Consider the following 21,549-nt stretch of genomic DNA (forward strand, 5'->3'; position numbering starts at 1 on the left):
AAGAAAGGCAGATATTACATACCTCTTGCACGGAGCATGGTAAAGCCACTCGGCTGAAAGAGAAAAGAACAAAGTAAATGCATAAAATAAAATCTAAATAAGTCATCTGTTCCATACGCAATACCTATATTAGTCTTTATAAAGAAATTAAATTTGCCATTTTATGAATAATGTTCATTGACCTTTTATAAAGCAAAATTACATAAGCAACCAGCCAAGTATAACCCCATGTTAAATATTTGTTGTAAGTAAAAAAGTTTAAGTGGTTGAAATCGGAGAGAAGCAAAGAGACCCAAGAATTACATCCAGCTCTGTCATTAACTTGAAGTGACATCAAATGCAAAAATCACTTGCAAAAGTCAGAATTTAAGGCAAGAAAGGACGACCAAACCATCGAGTCTGACCTCCTTTACATATTGGGCCACCATCATCCTGAATTGAGGGACCTGCTTCCTCATTTGTAGAACAGCAATGAAGCTTATGCACAATACCCTGAGATTCATGAAAATACACTACTGCAGATGCAAAGTAAAAGAATGAATGAGAATGACCACAAATCTGACTGCAGTGATTTTTTTAATTATTGAAACTTAAGTACTCGTTGAAAAAAGTAAATGCAGTAAAAAGCAATCTGTATTTGGGAGAGCAAGCGGCAGTGTATGACTGGACAGGTAGTTTATAAACAGCATTGATACATCCAATATAACAGAATTACAATCACAAATATAAAAAATGTTAATATTTCAACAGCAACAATTAAGCTTCAATATACATGCCAGAGATCTAAAAGTGGAGTTGGTTAAACAATTAGCCAATAAGCTAAAGCTTGTCGGTTTATGCTACCAACTATATGCATCCCTCTCTCCCCCAGCAGTCTGGCTCAGTTCGAGCTTGTGCTAGGTACCTAGCAGTTATCCCCACTCCAGCTTTGCAATAATACTTTCTTTGCAGAGACATAGCAGCAGTAGCTCCTGGGATCTGGCATGAGCTGGGACTGATCTGGGCTGCCTGCCCACTGGCTCCTAAATGATTTTTTATGCAGAGCTATGGCAGGGGTAGTTGCTGGACCTGGCACAAGCTGGGACTGAGTGCTTGCAGTGATAACCCTTATCAATTAATTGTGTAGTTGACAAAATATGCCGACTACATGAATAAAATTACATGCTTCTTAATATCCCTAATACATACAGTATTGACTAATTCAGTTCTATACTGAAAGTACATGTGCAATGCAGTTAACTGAATATTGCTATAAAAGCCTTAAAAAAAAAAATCACAATTATCTGGAACGTAAAAGTTACCTAAGAACTGATCAACTTAACACTGCATTAAGAAATTTGCATTTTACATATGGATTTTTTTTCCTGACAAGTAAAGGGAATGAAAGTTTGGGGGGTTTTGTATTTAAAACCTAATTTAAATACAGGGTACTTTATCAACATTTACGTGAAAAGGAGACATGGATTAATACTCCATTTTTTTTATTCCTATTGTTTGGGCACTCTGTGAAATTGGGATATTAAAACTACAGCACATCAGTTACTACTGAGAAGAACTGCATCCTACAACAGAATGTTACTGATTTCCTGCAAGTAAAAACTTGTGTAAGTTTGTGGAACACAGGAACTGTTGCAGATTAGGGATGTTAGCAGGTAGTCAGGTAACAGTTAACTGGTACCCAGGAGCAGCCCCCTCACCCGCAGCCAAGTAGCTGGGAGCCAGGGTGAAGGCCAGCAGCAGCCAGGCTTGAGCAGCCCCTCCTTGGAAGGGGAGCCACTCCAGTCCAACCTCAGCTGATGGGGAGGATCCCCTCTGCCCTACCATTTAATCAGTTAAACATGGCTTCTCCAGGCCACACCAGTTAACTAATTAAACATTATATCCCTATTCCATACCTCTAATCATTTTTGTTTCCCTTTTCTGAACCTGTTCTAATGCTAATCATAGAATCCTAGGGCTAGAAGAGACCTCAAGAGTCATCGAGTCCAGCCTCCTGCCCAGAGCAGGACCAGTTCCAACTCAATCAACCCAGCCAGGGCTTTGTCAAGCTGGGACTTAAACACCTCTAGGGATGGAGATTCCACCCCCTCCCTAGGGAACCCATCCCAGTGCTTCACCGCCCTCCAAATAATTTTCCTAATATCCAACCTAGACCTCCCCTTGGAACTTTATATATCTTTTTGAGATGAGGTGACCACATTGGCATACAATATTCAAGATGTGGGATTACCATAGATTTATATAGCGGCAATATTCAGTGTCTTATTATGTATCTCTTAACAATTCTCAAAATTCTGTTTGCTTTTTTGATTGCCACTGCACGTCAAGTGAATGTTTTCAGAGAACTATCCACAATGACTCCAAGCTCTCTCAAGTGGTAACAGATAATTTAGTCACCATCATTTTGTATATATAGTTGGGATTATGTTTTCCAATAGGCATTACTTTGCATTTAACAACTCTGGGAAGAAAATGGCAAGTGAAATTCAGTCTTAGTTTTGTGAGATCCTTTTAAAGCTTCTCACAGCCCGCTGTGGACTTACCTATCTTGAGCAGTTCTGTATCTGCAAATTTTGCTACCTCAGTTTACCCTTTTCTCCAGATCACTTATGAATACAGGCAGTCCCCGGGTTACATACAAGATAGGGACTGTAGGTTTGTTCTTAAGTTGAATTTGTATGTAAGTCGGAACTGGTACATATAGTAGGGGAAACTCTAGCCAAACATTTCTCCAGAGCTCAGTTTTATTCTCCCACACCTCACTTCCCTCAGTCCTTTATTCTCAAGCTGAGGTGTCTGCTGAGAAAAGCCGCTCCGTGTCTCCCTGGTCTGCTGGGGGGAAGCAGCTAGTGCGGGGTTGCCTCACCCCGTTTATAAGTAGGGATCCAATGTAAGTCGGATCCATGTAACCCGGGGACTGCCTGTATGTTGAATAGGACTGATCCATTTGTCTCCCCTGTATATTCTGAAAACTGACCATTTATTCCTACACTTAGTTTCCTGTCATTTAACAAGTTATCAATCCATGAGAAGACCTTCCCTCTTATCCCATGAAAATCTACTTCGCTTAAGAGCCTTTGGTGAGGGACTTTGTCAAAGACTTTCTGGAAATCTACACACTGTCCACTAGATCCTTCTTGCCCACATGCTAGCTGACCTCCTCAGAGTATTCGAGTAAATTACTGAGGTATAATTTCCCTTTATACAAAAATCATATTGATTCTTCCAACAAATTATATTGATCTCAGGGTACGTCTAGACTACAAGCTTTTGTCGACAGAGGCTTTGTTGACAAAGCTTCTGTTGACAAAGAGCATCTAGACCAGTGGTCCCCAACACGGTGCCCGTGGGCGCCATGGCGCCCGCGGGGGTATTTCTCTGCGCCCGCCAAGTGCTCAGGGCTGGCCTGGCCCCGGGCACATGGCGCCTGTGCGGTGCCGGAGTCGGCCCCGGGCGCATGGTGAGCGCTGGCCCCTGGGGGCGCCACGGATTGACCGCCTGCGCTCTGAGCACGCGGCGCATGGGGGAAGCGCAGGCCCCGGGCGCGAGGTGCTTGGGGGGGGGGGGGGGAAGCGCCAGCCCCGGCCGCGCGGCACTTGAGGGGAGCGCGCCGGCCGCGCGGCACTTGAGGGGAGCGCGCCGGCCCCGGGAATGCGGCTATGGGGGGGGCCCGGCCCTGGGAATGCGGCTATGGGGGGGGGGCCCGGCCCCAGGCGCCCGGTGGGCGAATGGCCACGCCCCCGGGCACCCGGCAACCCCAAATGGTTGGGGACCACTGATCTAGACTATATCCAGTTCTGTCGACAAAGCAAGCTTCGTCGACATGAGAGTGTAGACATAAAGGACAGTGCAGTGCAATAACGCCTTCTATCGACAGAACTCTATAGACAAAAGGCGCTATTCCTCGTAGAATGAGGCTTACCACCGTCGACAAAACTGCTGAGTTCTGTCGACAAAACCCTGTAGTCTAGACACACACTCAGTATCTGACAATTCTGTTCTTTACTATAGTTTTGACCAGTTTGCCCAACACTGAAGTTAGACTTACCAGCCTGTAATTGTTAGGATCACCTCTAAAGTCCTTTTTAAAAACTGGCATGACATTAGCTATAATCCAGTCATTTGGTAGAGAGGATGCTTTAAGGACAGGTTACCATAGTTGTTAATTCCAGAATTTCACATCTGAGTTCCTTCAGAACTCTTGCATGATTCTTATGGTCTTGATGACTTATTACTATGTAGTTTATCATTTGTTTCAAAACCTTTAGAAGTGGTTTATAAATACTTATTATTTCACCTTTGCCTCAACTCCACAAGCTAGTGTTTTAATCTCCATAGATAGTTTTCTTTTTTCTACATCAGCTGTATAAAGATGTTTGAAATTCCCCTTCCCACACAGAGCACTTATGCTATCCCACAGCTTAAAGCATTCAGCTTGTATTTTCCCAAAATTCACCTTCAAGCAGAAACCAAGAACAGATTTCCACCCTAAAGGCAAAATAATTTGGTAATCTACACAAATAAAACATTAAGTAATAGAAACCAGATTATGTCCTAAAATATAACAGTTCACCCACCATAATTAATTTAAACAATCTCACTGTAGTGACTCATTCTCCTAACCCCGTAACAGGGCAAAACATAAAATGAGGTTCCATTTGGGAATACAGCTAATAAATACCTCAGGAGAAAATATTCTGAAACAGTGAATAGTAAGGAGAAATTTGGGGAGCAATAATTCCAAAGTCAACAAATGACAGAGGACACCAGGTGAACATATGCAATGAGATGGAACAGCTAAAAAGACCAATGAAATTTTGGTTCATATGTAAAGCATAGGGATGTTAAATACCATGTAACTGCACCAAATATTATTAGTTACATGATTATTCTATAGTCCCATGGGGTACAGGCAGCAGCCAGTGCACTTCCAGCCCCACTCCCGGGAGCCCCCTGCCACATTATACTGCTGCCTCTGTATGAGAGGCAGGAACATGGGGTGACAGGCAGGAGCTGGTTTGCAAGAGAGTCAGTTTAAAAATCAGCTCCCTATGCAGACGAGCTCCCATCTGCTGCTGCTGTATGCAGGAGACCCTAGCTGCACTGGCATCCCAGGGAGCAGCCTCTGGAGTGTCTGTGATGAACCTGGGCCTGTGGACAGAGGCTGCTCCATGGCAGCAGTGTGAGGATAGGAAAATAGCAGCAGCTCCAGGGGAGCAGGCACTGTCTCACACCTCCCCCTCACCGTGCTGCCTCTAACACAGAGGTGGGGGGGGGTCAGTATGTGTAGCCGATAGGATTAATCAATAAGCCCAGGCATACCGGTTAATCACCTAGTTGACTACACATTGACATCCTCAGTAAAGCAGTGACACCACCATCATTTTGCAGCAAGGAAAAGACTGTCTCTGTTACTTTACCTGTTACATGCAGACACAGCTAGGATGTTTTTTATGTTCAATTCTGGGCACCTGACTGCTGAAATTACCAATGCCTGTCCAGTTGTCTCATAGGTACACAATACACAGTTCTTCATAAATTCTGGGACTAATCCTCAGATCTAAGTTTTGTCCAAAAGCACAACCTCCACACCCCAATCTCTACCCAAAGAGTGACTATCAGATGTAGGCCTTGCTAAAACAATGCACGTATTTGACACCCTGAGGTCAGATTATTGCAGCATGCTACATATGATCACAGATCTTGAGACAATTTGTAATTTCATGTGAATGGCAAACATGGCTGTCCACTTGCTAATTTGATTTTCCTGCAGGGAGCACACTTTACAGCTGATCAGTCCACCTACTGACTCCCAAGTGGAGCTCAAAGTGCTCCTTTGATCTGCAAAATGGTTAATAAAATAAGTTATTATGGCTAGTTAAGTGACAGCCCATCCCCTCTGTATAGTACTGTGGTTAGAAGCATCAAACATGCTAAACTGAAGCCTCTTTAGTCTAAATAGGAGAAGGTGGTACTGCTTACTCCAGAATGCACTCCTGGCCATTCCTCAGATTTGTTAGTTTTCTGGGTACTCCTCTGGTTCATCTCACTACCTCACCCCCAACAGAGGAAGATGGGTTGATAGGATTAATTTGCAGTACTGTTTTGGAAATCAATTATTTGGATATTCTTGGTTGGCCTCTTATGTTTACTTTAGGGATGTTAGCAGCAATGTTCCCTCTAAGCTGTGGAGCAGCACAGCTTCCCAAGTGATTAATCAGCCCCGCCCAGTCAGAGGCTCAGGGCACCAAGCTAACTCATTGGGTGGGGCTGATTAATCACCTGTGAAGCTGTGCTGCTGTGTAGCTTTAAGGGAACACTGGATAGCAGCTACCCAGGAAAGAGGTAGCAAATGCAAACCAGGATCATTAACTGATTCAGAGGCAGCAGTGCAGTGTGGCAGGTGGGAAATAGCCTGTTTGGGGAGTTGGTTAAAAAACAGACTCACGCAGAGGGCCCAAGCTGCCTGTAGAAAGAAGCTGCTCCAGTGTCCCACAGAGCAGCCTCTGTCTCCAGCAAGCTCAGGCACCCCGAGGACAGGGGCTGCTGCTGCTGCTCCACGCTACTGCCTCTGTATCGAAGGCAGAAGACTCTGGTGGCAGAAGGCTCCCCAGGAGTGAGGCAAGGAACTGGGAGTGCACTCATTGCCAGCCCCATCCCTGGGGAGGGCACTGAGTAACCATGTAACTTAAGAATTTTAGTGGTCCCACGGTTATTTTAATAACCAATTTCAAACATCCCCAGTTTATTTGTATTTTAATATCCTTATCTCAAGCACCGAAAGGCTGCTTAAAATTTTAAACTGGCATACATTCTGATAAATGTAGTATAAACAGTTAACAGGTTGAAATAATCCCTTATGCTAAAAGAAAATATAATTGCTTTGTCAAAAAAATCTTATGTCATACCATACCATGATATGCACAGTTATGAAACTTAATCCAAACATTTTGGAACAATTTGTGCCAAATACAAAATGCAAATGAAGTTGTACCATATTGTACTGCACTGAATGGGTATAAACACCAGAACAAAGGAATTATTTGGAGGAGTCCAAGAGCACATAACTCTGTGGAATTATATAAAATTAAGCCCAAAAAAATCACTGCATCACCAGCAAAATCTGGTACACTCTCCCATAGTAAATCGTGATTGCCCCATAACTGAGTCCTTCAAACTATATTACAAAAGCCATTGGAAAACAACATATGGAACAAGCCTGCACTGGTCAGTTGGAAGAAGAGAAATGAAACTGTTCTTTTCAAGCAGAGACATCCATGAGTCACTGTGCCAACACTGAGGCCTAAAGTCTATGAAATCTTTCCCAACTGCTATTGTAAGAAGGAAGGTTCTTTAGCTGATTGATTACTCATGTTCCTTTAGAAGGGAACTGTTAGATGAGTCTAAGCCTCTCTCTCTCTCTCTCTCTCTCTCTCTCTCCAGCAGACTCCCAAGCGTACTGATGCTCTGAGTTTACAGTCTTTAATGTTCATTTCTATGAGGAAACTTCCTTCTCCTGGAGACAGAGCTAATAAGAGTGGATAGCACACAGTAAAGCACAAGAGGGCAGCCAAATCAACTACATTATCAGTATCTGTGCTATAAAGAAATTAACTGAAACATTATTCTGTACATTATGACTGTTGGCAGGGAGTTCACATTTGACACTTCAGCACTATTTTGCCAGACAAAGGAATTTGCTAAATAATGCTTAAATTGTCACAGCATTAAGTCATTTAATAAATTCTTCAGACATACCTAAAGCTAAAACAGAGGCTCCAAATGTAAACAATCTGGCCAGAAGTTTATGATATATACAAGAAAGTAGTATGTTCCTTTAATTAAACAAGTCACCAAAGAGCTCTTTGAAATGCAACATTTGGGAAAATTTATTCAAGACAACATGAATTTCTTCAACAAACCAAAATTCAGGACAATGCCTAGCAGAGGAAAAATAGTGATAGAGATGCAGCTGTGTTAGTCTGGTCTAGCTGAAGCAAAAGACAGAACTATGTAGCACTTTAAAGACTAACAAGATGGTTTATTAGGTGAGGAAGAGACATCTCACCATAATGTGGGAATGAGGAAATTTGCTACTAGATATTTCAGATGTTGCCTCCCCACACTAAGTCTGAGATTACATTGGACAGGTGAAAAGGGTTAATGTTTTAATACAAAGAACTATCACATTTAAGTCAGCCACTGTCAATGCCATCCACACCCACTGAGTTGGAGCAAAACTAACACTCTAAGCCACTGCTGTATTAACGAGCTCTAAGAGAAGGTAGGCACACAGACACTGTCAAATAGAAAATGTAGTTTTTAATCTAAGAAAGTGAAACTGAAAAATGTTTCAGTTGGTCTTTGCATCTGACAATTGTTATTCAGCCCAATCTGTTATTGTGGTTTCTTATGTAAAGGCAGTCCTAGGAGCATAACAGGTAAAACACCACCATAAGTAGTAGCTTTAAGTATGGAACTGTGTCTGCACTAGCCTATTAAAACAAACTCAACCATTACATTTTTCCCTATAAACAAGAGAGATAAATTGACATATTGCTTGAAACATGTGGCCAACAAACCCCAGTGATACCAAAAGAACATTCTTTCCTTTAGAGAAGAAACCTCCAGTTAGTTCTCCTGCCTCAAAAAATGAAAAAGGACGCAAGAATATGTGAAATACAATCATAATTGCCTGTTTGACAATTGTTAGGCCATGCTCACCATGATATTTTAAGACTTGCTCATGTCTAAGTAAATACAATTCTGAACAAACCAATGACTCATGGATTCAAAGGCCAAAAAGGCCCATTGTAATCATCTGGTCTGACTTCCTGTTAATACAAGCCACAGAATTTCCCTACAATTCCTAGAGCATCTTTTTTGTAAAATATCCTACCTTGATTTTAAAATTGTCAGTAATGGAGAATCCACAAGTTGAAGTGGTTAATTAATCTGTCAAAATTTACACTTTGGACCATATTATTAGACACTTCTCTGCTACAGTGAAGAGTCCATTATTAAATATTTGTTCCATGTAGATACTCAAAGACTAATCAAGTTACCCCTTAACCTCCCTTTAAGTTAAATAGTCAGAGTTTGAGTCTATAATTATAAGGAAGGCTTTCTAATCCTTTAAGTCACACTCCAGGCTACTCTCTGTCCTGCTCTAATTTGTCAATGTCCTTCTTACATTGTCAGCATGAGAGCTGAACCAGTGTTCCAGAAGCACTAGAGCAGTGCTTAATACAGGGATAAAATAACCTCTTCATGACTACTTGAGATTCCTTGTTTATACATCCTGAAGATTGCATTAGCTGGCTCTTTTGGCCACAGCATCACAGTGGGAGTTCATGTTCAACTGATTATCTATCACAACACTCCTCAACACTAAAAAAAAAAAAAAAAAAATCATCTCTCTCAGACTCACTACTTCCCAGACAGAATCCCCCATCTTGTAACTATGCCCTATATTTTTTGTTCATAGGTGTATACATGTAGTCAATTTAATACATATTGTTTGTGCCAAACAATCACAGTCATTTTGTACCAGTGACCTGCCCTCTTCATGTGATGATTTTGCATTTTTTTCCTAGTCATTAATAAACATATCCTGTAGGACCTCAATGGCAACCAGCTGCTTGATGATGACTCCTCTTTACAATTAGATTGAAACCTAACAGTTATTCAGTTTTTAATCAATGTGTACCATGATAATTTTATCCTATTGCTTTTAAATCAAAGTGTCATGCAGTACCAAGTCAAATGCCTTACAGAAACCTAAATATATCAACATTGCTACCTTACAAAACTAAACCTGTCATTTCATGAACATAGATCTTGAGTTAGTTTGACAATATTTTTTCCATAAACTGATACGGATTTGTATAAATTACATCACTTTGTTTTATTACTTTGGTAACTAAATGCAGCATCAGCTGCTCCAGTATCTTGCCTACAATCCGTCTTAGGCTCACAGGCCTACGATTACTCGGTTCATCCTATTCACCTTTTTTAAAGGCTGCCACAACATTAGCTGTGTCCCAGGTGCACGAACTTGCCCCCGTGCTTCAGCACTTCGTTCAGTCCTGCCCTCTGTGAAGCCAGGCTCAGTTTACACCAGAATACAAGGCAGGGCAGGCTCAGGCTCCCCCGGCTCACGGCTCAGACACGTCTCACCCGCGTGGCAGCCAGGCCCACGGGCTGTCACTTGCGTCGCGAGGAAAACAACTCGCTCGGCCGCTCCCAGACACACCCTGACCGGCCGCGGTGCCCCGGGCAGAGGCGAGCGGGCCCGGGCCCGGCGGGCAGCGGGGCAGGCGCAGAGGTGAAGGGCGGGGGCCCCGCGGGGAGGGGGAGCAGGCGGGTGGCGGGCAGAGGCCGGGGGCAGGGCTCGGGGGCACGGAGGAGCCGGCGCGGGGCCTGCCCGGAGCGGGCCCGGAGCCCGGGCGGGGGAGGGGGAGGGGGAGGGGCGGCCCTGCCCCTGCCGGACGATCAGTGCGAGGCGCGGCCGCTCCCCAGCCCCACACTCACAATTCCTTGATGAGCACCATCTTCCCGCCCGCAGAGCCGCAGTGCGCAGGCGCGACCGGCACCACTTACCCAGTCTTCCCCGCGCGGCTTCCGGGATCCGTCGCCCGCCCCGACTAGCCAATGGCCGAGGCCGGCCTCAGTCCAAGTCGCCTCCCCGTAGCTAATCCAATTGGGAACCGCGAGCTCCTCGGCTCACCAACCGCTGCAGCACAGCTCCCCGCGAGCGCCGCGCCTCCGCCAATCAGCGAGCCCCCGCGCCCTGCGCTGCCCCGCCCAGTTGGGCGGAGCGAACTCCGTAGAGCGGGCCCCTCGAACGCCCGGTAACGCCCCTCCCCGCTCCGTGGGGCTTCGTGACAGCCTCATGGCCCCGCTTCCCGGCGGCCCCCCCGCCCCGGGGCTCAGCAACCGCTTCATAGACACCCCCCCCGCCTCGAAAACGTCACATTAGAGCCCCCTGCAGGGGCCTCGCGGGGGCATCGCGCCCCCCCCCCACACTCCTGGCAGGACCAGGAACCCTCGGGGGCGCCTGTCTAATCTGCGCTTTCCATTGCCGTAGTGTCCTGCAGCAGCCGCCCTGCAGCCCCTCTCGCCGGCCGGTAGCGCCCTATAGCGCCCCACCCCCTACAGGCCTTCAGGCTGCTGTCAAGTGCCCCAGGACACTCCTCCCATAGCCGTAGAGTTTTAATCCGTAACTGAGAGTAAAGAGCAGTTACTTGCCGCAGGGCGGTTGCTCTTTAAGCTGTGGCTCATGTCCGTTCCATGCAGGTGTGCCCCTGCGCCAGGTGTGGTCAGAAATGTTTCCCTTAGCAGCACCTGTTAGGCCAGCAGAAGACTCCGAAGAAGGGGAGGTGGGTGGGATTTGCAATGGACATAAGCAACATCTTGAAGATCAACAGTTAAGAGGTAAGTAACCATTCTTCGAGTGATTGCTCATGTCCATTCCATGGAGGTGACTCCAAAGCAGTAACCCCAGGAGGCAGGATCAGAGTTCTAACCTTCCACTGAGTGGAGGACAGCCCTACCCAGGGCAGCAGCCTCCCTTGCCTGATGTGTCAGTGCGTAATGATTAGCAAAGGTGTGGACAGAACAGCAACGGTGGCCCTGCAGACTCATAGACTTTAAGGTCAGAAGGGACCATTATGATCATCTAGTCTGACCCCCCTGCACAGTGCAGGCCACAGAATCTCACCCACCCCTCTTAGAATAATCCTCTCACCTATGTCTCAGATATTGAAGCCTTCAAATACTTTGAAGGCCCCAAGATGCAGAGACTCCTCCAGCTGTGATCTGTGCCCCATGCGACAGAGGAAGGCAAAAAACCTCCAGAGTCTCTGCCAATTCTACCCTGGAGGAAAATTCCTTCCCAACCCCAAATATGGCGATCAGCTAAACCCTGAGCATGTGGGCAAGACTTACCAGCCAGACACCCAGAAAGTTCTCTATAGTAACTCCTATAATCCCTCCATTGACCTATTTCCCACTGATAATAAATGGTCAATTAGTTACCAAGATCATGTTCTCAAACCATCCCCTTATCATAGAACTGGAAGAGACATCAGAAGGTCATCAAGTCCAACTCCCCAGCTCTAGGCAGGACCAATCCCATCTAAATCAACCCAGCTAGGGCTTTGTCAAGCCAGGACTTAAACACCTCTAGGGATGGAGACTCCACTACTTCCCTAGGTAACCCATTCCAGTGCTTCACCACCCTCCTAGTGAAATAGTTTTTCCTAATATCCAACCTGGACCTATCCTACCATAACTTGAGACTATTGCTCCTTGTTCTGCAATCTGTCACTACTGAGAACAGCCTCTCTCCATCCTCTTTGGAACATCCCTTCAGGAAGTTGAAGGCTGCTATCATATCCCCCCTCACTCTTCGCTTCTCCAGACTAAACAGACCCAACTCCCTCAGCCTCTCCTCATAGGTCATATGCTCCAGCCCCCTAATCATTTTGGTTGCCCTCCGCTGGACCCTCTCCAATGCGTCCACATCCTTTTTGTAGTGGGGGGTCCAGAACTGGACACAATACTCCAGATGTGGCCTCACCAATGCCGAATAAAGGGGAATAATGACATCTCTGGATCTGCTGGCAATGCTCTTCTTAATGCAACCTAATATGCCATTAGCCTTCTTAGCTACAAGGGCACAATGTTGTCTCATCCAGCTTCTCAACCACTGTAACCCCCAGGTCCTTTTCTGCAGAACTACTACTTAACTGGTTGGTCCCCAGCTTGTAACTATGCTTGGGATTCTTCCATCCCAAGTGCAGAACTCTACACTTGTCATTGTTGAACCTCATCAGATTTCTTGTGGCCCAATCCTCTAATTTGTCTAAGTCACTCTGGACCCTTTCTCTGCCCTTGAGCTTATCTACCTCTCCCCCCAGCTTAGTGTCATCTGCAAACTTGCTGAGAGTGCAATCCATCCCCTCATCCAGGTCATTAATAAAGATATTGAACAAAACCGGTCCTAGAACCGAACCTTGGGGCACTCCACTAGAAACTGACCGCCATCCTGACATCGAGCCATTGATCACTACCCGCTGGGCCCGGCCTTCTAGCCATCTTTCTATCCATCTTACCGTCCATTTATCCAGTCCACATTCCCTTAACTTGCTGGCAAGAATATTGTGGGAGACCGTATCAAAAGCCTTGCTAAAGTCAAGGTATATCACATCCACTGACTTTCCCATGTCCACCGAGCCAGTTACCTCATCATAGAAGCTAATCAGATTGGTTAGGCAGGACTTGCCCTTTGTGAATCCATGCTGACTATTCCTAATCACTTTCCTCTCATCCAAGTGCCTCAAAATGGATTCCTTAAGGATCCCTTCCATGATTTTTCCAGGAACCGAGGTAAGACTGACTGGCCTCTAGTTCCCTGGATCTTCCTTCTTCCCTTTTTGAAGCTGGGCACTACATTTGCCTTTTTCCAATCATCCGGGATTTCTCCCGATCTCCACGACTTTTCAAAGATAATAGCCAAAGGCTACTCAATGACATTTGCCAACTTCCTCAGTACCCTCGGATGCACTAAGTCTGGACCCATGGATTTATGTACGTTTAGCTTTTCTAAATAGTTCCTAACCTGTCCATCTTCATCCCATCTTGTGTCACTTAGCGCAGAAGTCCAGGAGCTGACCTTGTCCATGAATACAGAGGCAAAGAAAGCATTGAGTACTTCAGCTTTCCCCACATCATCTGTCACTAGGGGTATGTCTACACTACAAAGTTAGTTCGAACTAACGGATGTTAGTTCGAACTAACTTTCATAGGCGCTACACTAGCGCTCCGTTAGTTCGAACTTAATTCGAACTAACGGAGCGCTTAGTTCGAACTAGGTAAAACCTCATTTTACGAGGATTAAGCCTAGTTCGAACTTACTAGTTTGAACTAAGGGCTGTGTGGCCCTTTAGTTCGAACTAGTGGGAGGCTAGCCCTTCCCGGGTTCCCCCTGGTGGCCTCTCTGGGCACAACCAGGAAAACTCTTCTCCTCTCCTCCAGCCCCGGGCCCTTAAAGGGGTAGACTCTGGCCAGACGGCACTGGAGTCAGCCAGCCCTGCCAGCAATCTCTGCCCCTGAGCCAGTGGCCCCACAATGAGCCAGGTAGCCAGTGGCAGCGAGCCGTCCCCTGCCCAGTCCCCGAGCACCCAGGGGCCGTAGACGGCGCGCGGCCTCCTGGTCTAGTGCGGAGGTCATGGACCTCATTGAGGTTTGGGGGCAGGCCCCCAATGTCCATGATCTCCGCACTAGGAGGAGGAATGCGGCTGTCTATGGCCGCATAGCAGCCGCCATGGCCAGCAGGGGACACAGGCGCACCCAGGAACAGGTGCGCATTAAGGTGAAACAGCTGCGGCAGGGGTACGCCAGGGCCACAAGGGGCGGCGCCGCTGCAGGGGCTGCCACCTGCCCCTACTTCGCTGCCCTCCACCAACTCTTGGGGGGCAGGGCAGTCCGTGCCAGCCCGGGGGACATCAAGCCGGGACCAGAGGGCCCTGACCTGGGTGCACCGGAGGGGCCACTGCTAGCTGTTCCAGCAGGGTCATCCAGGGAGACCGTACCGGGTAAGTAGTTTGAATTAAGTAGTTCGGGGGGGGGGGGGAAGTGGGAGGGAGACCAGAGACCGCGTGCGTGGGCCATGCCTTCCACAGATCACGCAGACACCTGTGCACGTGCGAGCACGTGCCATGCCACCCTTGGGCAGGTGGCTCCAGCTGCATGACACCCAGGGGCCATTGCCCAATAGGCACATGCTTGTGCAAAGAGACGTGACATGCTCCCGACCCCGGGGCAGGACCCAGCAGGATGATTTCCCTTCACATGTCCCCTCTACACGGAGGCAGGGGACATCTCCCCTTCCCCCCCCCACCGCCCCGGCCACACTATACATGGCACAGGGACATGGGTGTGGTCTTGGGGCAGCTCCCAGTCCCAGGGAGAGCCAGACATCCTGACCATGGCCTCTGTACAAGCACAGCGGCTGTGACGGTGCAGGACATGATCACCCTCACGTTGCGGAGTTGGGGAGGGGGCTGGGCATCATCCTCTGTGTCCCCAGGGAGAACTGACCACTTCTCTTCTTTCTCTACAGCTGCACCAGCTGCTCGTGCAGGGCGCACCACCCCGCCCGGGACATGCTCCCGCACCCGCGGCCTGCTCCTGACCGCCAGCACGGAGCAGGAGTACCGGGACCAGCACCTGGGGGCCCTGCGAGCCGTGCACCGCACACTACAGGCCTGGATGAGGGAAGACCTGCAGGTCCGCCACGAGCTGCTGGCTGAGCTCCGAGGGCTGAGCACCAACCTGCAGCTCCTGCTGCAGAGCATGGTGCCCCGTGCTGGTCCTGTGCCTGCTGCCCCCCCAACTGCTGTCCCTCCTCCCACTCCTGCTCCCCCTCCCACCTCTCCCTCCTCAACCCCCACAACCTCTTCCTCAATGTCCACACCCCCCACCTCAACCTCCGCACCCTCCACCCCATCGCCCCGGGGACGCCGAGGCCCCCTCCCTCGCCATGCTAGGAGGTGGTTGGCCCGGCGAGACCCCCACCCCTGATCCTTCAGTTTCCCCACCCCCTCCTTTCCCTTCCCCCTTTCAGCTCCCTCCTCCCAGTTTTCCCCCTCCCCTCTCCCAGCCTCTCTCTTCCCCTCTCCCACCTCCTTTTCCCAGTCTCCCTGAGTTTTGTTAAATAAACAGAGTTTCTATTTTTGAACACACGTGTCCTTTATTTTGTACATCAAGAAGAGGGGCTAGGGAAGGGTAAGTGGAAGGAGGTGAGGGAGGACTGGGGCACGAGCCCCCGATGGGGAGGACTGGGCTGGCTCTGTGGGCTTCTAGGGGTGGAAGCTCTCCTGCAGCCCCCCAATTGCCCGCTCTTCCCAGATGGCAGCCTGCAGCAAGTGCAACCGGGCTGATGGCCGAGTGTGTGATGTGCCCAGTGTGGGAAGTCCGGGCACTCCAAGCCAGGACTGCTTTGCAAGCGGGGCACCCCTGAGAACTGTCTGTCCGGGGTGGGGGTCGGGTCCCTTTAAGCGCAGCCCTGGGCTAGCCTGAGACAGCAGCTCCATGCTCTAAGTCCTCCTCTGATGTCCTGCCGGCACTGCTTCCGGCCATCCTTAAGCCCAGTTCAGGGTCCACTCTGTATGGACATGCTAGTTCGAATTAGCAAAACGCTAATTCGAACTAGTTTTTTAGTCTAGATCCGTTAGTTCGAATTAGCTTAGTTCAAATTAACTAATTCGAACTAAGTTAGTTCGAATTAACGTTGTAGTGTAGACGTACCCTAGGTTATCTCCTTCATCCATTAGGGGCCGCACACCCTCTCTGATCACCTTCTTTTTGTTAACATGCCTGTAGAAACCTTTCTTGTTATCCTTCACATCCTTAGCCAGTCGCAATTCCATTTGCGCTTTTGCTTTCCTGATAACCCCCCGGCATTCTCGAGCTATACCTTTAAACTCCTCCCTGGTCATTTGTCCAAGTTTCCACTTTTTGTAAGCTTCCTTTTTGTGCTTAAGTTCACCAAGGATTTCCCCTGTAAGCCAATCCGGTCTCCTACCATGTTTGCCTCTCTTGCTATGTGTCGGAATGGTTTCTTTCTGTGCCTTCAATAAGGCTTCTTTAAAATACCGCCAGCTGTCCTGGACTCCTTTCCCCTTCATGTTAGCATCCCATGGGATTCTGCCCATCGGATCTCTGAGGGAGTCAAAATCTGCTTTTCTGAAGTCCAAGGTGTGTATTTTACTACTCTCTTTTCTTCCTTTGGTCAGGATCCTGAAATCTACCATCTCATGATCACTGCTTCCCAGGTTGTCACCCACCTCTACTTCCCCTATTAGTTCCTCCCTGTTTGTGAGCAGAAGGTCAAGACGCGCACGGCCCCTGGTCGGATCCTTCAGCACTTGTGCCAAGAAGTTATCCCCAACATTCTCCAAAAACTTCCTGGATTGCCTGTGTACTGCCGTATTGATTTCCCAACAGATGTCAGGGTGATTCCCAATGAGAACCAGGGCCTGTGATCTGGCAGCTTCGCTCAGTTGTCCAAAGAAAACCTCATCTACCTCATCCACCTGATTCGGTGGCCTGTAGCAGACACCAACCACAACATCACTGCTGTTGTTTGCTCCTTTAAACTTAACCCATAGACTCTCAACAGGTTTTTCTCCCTCTTTATACTGTAGTTCAGAGCAATCGTAGTGCTCTCTTACATATAGCGCAACTCCTTCTCCTTTTCTCCCCTGCCTGTTCTTCCTGAACAGTCTGTACCCTTCCATGACAGCGCTCCAGTCATGCGAGTCATCCCACCAAGTCTCTGTTATCCCAATTAAGACACGGTAGATGTCCAGGTTTGGGCTGCAAAAGCTGCAAAGAAGGCCTGTTTTCTTGTAGAGTGGGCCATGAGGGGAGGAGCTGGCCCATAGCATTCCCTAATACATGCTGTGATCCAGGAGGTGATCCTTTGCGCAGAGACCAACTGATCTTTCAGCTGCTCTGCAATGGCAACAAAGAGCTGAGGCGACTTGCAAGAGGGCTTTGTTCTCTCTAAATAAAAAGCTAAAGCCCTCCTAACATCCAAAGTGTGCAACGCCTGTTCTTTACCCGATGCATGGATCTTGGGGTAAAAGACTGGCAGAAAAAATGTCCTCAGACATGTGGAAGTTCAACACTACCCTTAGGCGGGAAGGCAGGGTGGGGGCGCAACCTGACTTTGTCCATAACGAAAACTATATAAGGGGGTCTGAAGTGAGAGCCCTCAGTTCAGATATACACCTGGCCGACAAGATGGCCACCAACAGGGATACCTTGTAGGACAGGTATAGTAGCGAACACGTCACCAGGGATTCAAAGGGAAGTCCTATGAGTTTGGACAGGACCAAGTTAAGATCCCACTGGGGAACAGGCTGCCAAACATGCGGATAAAGCCTGTCCAGGCCCTTCAAAAACCTATTTACCATTGGATCCGCAAAGAGGGTCTTAACCCTGACATCTGGGTGAAAAGCAGATATAGCTGCTAGGTAAATCTTAATTGAGGAGGAGGATAACCCCTGATGCCTAAGATCCAGAAAGTAGTCCAGGACCAGGGGCACAAGGGCATCCATAGGAGACACCTCTCTCAGAGTAGACCAATTATAAAACCTGCTTCCACTTAGCCAGATAAGTAGCCCTAGTGGAAGGTTTCTTGCTCCCCAGCAACACCTGCACATGAGCCAAACACTGAAGCTCCACTGTCGTCGGCCACAGAGCTTCTGTACCATCAGGTGCAGGGTCCACAGGTCCAGGTGGATAAGTCTGCCAAAGTCCTGTGTGATCAGGTCGGGGACTAGTGGGAGCGCGACCAGCCTTTTGCACAACAGGCTCAGGAGGGTAGAAAACCAGTGCTGCCTGGGCCATGTGGGTGAGAATTCCCACACCTGCAGGAGAATCTTGTGGATCAGTGGAAATGATGGGAAAGCATATAGCAAATCCTCAGGCCAGGGAATTAATAACACATCTTCCAGAAAGCCCTTTCCCAGACACATGAGGGAATAGAACCCAGAGCACTTCCTATTCTGGTGTGTTGGGAACAGGTCCAGACAGGAAAACCCCCACCTGTGGAAGATGTCCACTTGTGTCCAGAGAAGGACCTGCTCAGCTGGTCTGTCAGAGTGTTCTGGGAGCCCTGGAGGTGTTGAGATCTCGGAGATCCGGGATGGGATGAAACCCAGCCTTGGCTTTGGGAACCAGGAAATACTGGGAACAGAAGCCCCTGCCCAACACCTCTGGGGGAACCGCCTCTGCAGCCCCCAGGACGAAGAGCTGAATTACTTCCTGCAGAAGAAGCTCATGCGAGGGGTCCCTGGAGAGAGATGGGGCAGGGGAATGGGAGGGAGGAGGAGAATGGAAGGAGTGACATACCCCCTTCTCACAGTTTCTAGGACCCAACGGTCTGAGGTAATAGAGTCCCAACCCCAGTGGAAAGGGAATAGATGGTACCGGAAACGGAGGGGCGAGGCTGGTAGGTTGTCCTCAGGTGTAGTTTCAAAACCCTTGACAGGGTCCAGAAGGCTTACTAGACAGACCCTGACTCTGGTCCTGGGTTGGCTGGGAATAGCATCTGCCATTCCTCCCATTGCTGTTCCTGTTAACGGCGAAAGAAGTCAGGGTGTGTGCTCTGCTCGGAGGACCAACGGGCATTCTTGCCTGAGAAGGAGCATCGCTGGGTAGCCACGGTGTGAATACCCAAAGACTGTGTCTAGACTTGCCAGCTGTCTACACTGGCCGCTTGAATTTCCGCAGGAACACTGACGATCTCATGTAAGAAATCAGTGCTTCTTGCGGAAATACTATGCTGCTCCCGTTTGGGCAAAAGTCCTTTTGTGCAAAAGAGCCAGTGTAGACAGCTCAGATTTGTTTTGCGCAAAAAAGCCCCGATCGCGAAAATGGCAATCGGGGCTTTTTTGCACAAAAGCGCGTCTAGATTGACACGGATGCTTTTGCGCAAAAGCGTCCATGCCAATCTAGATGCTCTTTTCCGCAAATGCTTTTAACGGAAAACTTTTCCATTAAAAGCATTTGCGGAAAATCATGCCAGTCTAGACGTAGCCAAAGACTTTAGGGTGGCCCGGGTATCTTTGAGGACGTGCAGACGTTGGTCCATCTGCTCGGAGAATAAGGAGGGGCCCTCAAAGGCAAGGTCCTGTATGGTGTTATGTAGTTGGGGAGTCACCCCAGATCCCTGTAACCAAGAACTGTGGCACATAACCAGCCCCGTGGCCATGGTATGTGCAGTCGTGTCAGCCACATCGAGCACAGCCTGGAGCGCAGCCCTAGAGATTGCCCTGCTTTTCTCCAAGAGGGCTCTAAACTCAGGCCAAGAGTCCCTGGGGAGTAGCTCAGTGAACTTATCCATGGAGGCCCAGGTGTTATAGACATAGCAAGACAGCAGAACCTGCTGGTTCGCTATGCAAAATTGTAGGCCTCCCGACACGTGGGCCTTCCTTCCTAGGAGGTCAATTTTCTTGGCTTCCCTGTTTTCAGGGTAGCACCCGGTTGTCCCTGCCTTTCCCTTTGGTTCACCGCCTGAATGACCAGGGACTCTGAAGGCAGATGGGAGAAGAGATATTCATTCCCCTCCTGGGACATGAAGTACCAACGCTCGGCCCTCTTGTCCATCAGTGGGATAGAGGCAGGGGTTTGCCAGAGGGACTTAGATATTTTGGCCATGATTTTGTTAATGGAGAGGACCACCCTGGTGGGAGTGTCAGACTGCAAGATGTCAACAGTTGGGTCGAAGTTATTCGACACCCTTTCAGCCTAGACGCCCAAGCTCTGAGCCAGGTGTCAGGTAGCTCCTGGTGTGCCCTCCAGTCCATGGAGGACATGGAAGGGAGAATGTCACCCAGGGCCTTGTCAGGGGAAGAAGATGAGGATCCCTTTGCCCCCATCTCCACAGGGGCCTCGGCCTGCGAGAGAATCTGAGAGGCCGTTGGTGAGGGCCCTATGGGTGGCTGAACCACCTGGCCCTTGGTCTCTGAGGGCCGTGGGGAGATTTGGCCTGGGGGAAGTGACTGCCCCAATGTGGGTGACTAGATCAGTGGGGTCATTGAAGGAGGCACCCTGGACTCAAAAAGGACTGACTCAGGTCTAGAGGGGCCCATGCTCTGGTTCTGGTGTTAGGCCCATGGGGCCCAAAATGGCCACTGAGATGGGCCTGGAGCCTGTGGGGGCCAGGACTCTTGCATCACCGATACCAGGACAGGCTGTGCCCATTAATGCTATTGCTGATGAACGGAGGTACTCCGGTGCCGTGATTGGTGGGAGTGGGGTCTGGACCCGGATCCCCTGGACGACTACGTGGACTCCGCCTCCGAGTTGGTTGAATACTCCAACGCCGACCATGGCGGGGCGGAGGCAGATGCAGTTGGTGATCTGGCTGATGGGGTGTGCCGAGCCATTGACTCCGGTTTACCCTGGTGCTGGCAGGGAGGAGGAGGAGGCATAGCCAAGCCCGGGCGTGGGAAGCTCTAAATGGTGACAGTCGCGGTGACCAATGGTGCGCTCAGTGCTGGCTGAGATCTTTGCCCTAGTGCCCAGTCTGGTGGCGCGGCATGAGCTGGGGTTGAGGTCGCAGTCGGTGTCAGCCCTGTAGGCAGTGCTGCACTCGGGCCCGGAGCAGCGTGGGAGGTGACTGTAGCAGAGCGGTGCTTCCTAGGATCCGGTGCCACGGTGCCCACTGCCATAGGATCTGGTTGGTGCCACCCAGGGTCCCAATCTTTTCCTGAAGTCAGTGCCAGGGTAGGAGAAGGGGACAGTTCAGATCCCTGGCCATCTCAAAAGCCTCCGGAGTTGAGGGCTCCAGGAAGTCCCCCATTGGGCTGGCGTTCCTGTGAGGACTTGGTCACTTGCCCGACCAAGAAGGCCTGATTATGCCACAGCTGCGTGCCCCACTTGAGGGTGCATGGAGGGCATGTGCCGTGCGGGCAGCCTACCCCTGCTAGACCTCCTCTTTTTCTGAGGCACCAGGGCCTGGGAATGGTG

General features: G+C 49.1%; 1 protein-coding gene across 1 annotated transcript in view; it reads right to left on the bottom strand.

The window, feature by feature from the left end:
- PITPNB (phosphatidylinositol transfer protein beta) overlaps positions 1-10,612 on the bottom strand; it is a 79,034-nt gene extending 68,422 nt beyond the window's left edge. Inside the window, exons 1-2 of the mRNA XM_075898908.1 lie at positions 10,534-10,612; positions 23-53 (exon numbers count right to left, since the gene is read on the bottom strand). Coding sequence (XP_075755023.1) covers positions 23-53; positions 10,534-10,553 — 51 coding nt within the window. The 5' untranslated portion in view covers positions 10,554-10,612. The remainder of the gene's footprint in view (positions 1-22; positions 54-10,533) is intronic.
- Between the last annotated feature and the right edge of the window lie 10,937 nt (positions 10,613-21,549).

This window comes from Pelodiscus sinensis, chromosome 15 (assembly GCF_049634645.1).
Source record: "Pelodiscus sinensis isolate JC-2024 chromosome 15, ASM4963464v1, whole genome shotgun sequence".
Classification (NCBI taxonomy): domain Eukaryota; kingdom Metazoa; phylum Chordata; order Testudines; family Trionychidae; genus Pelodiscus; species Pelodiscus sinensis.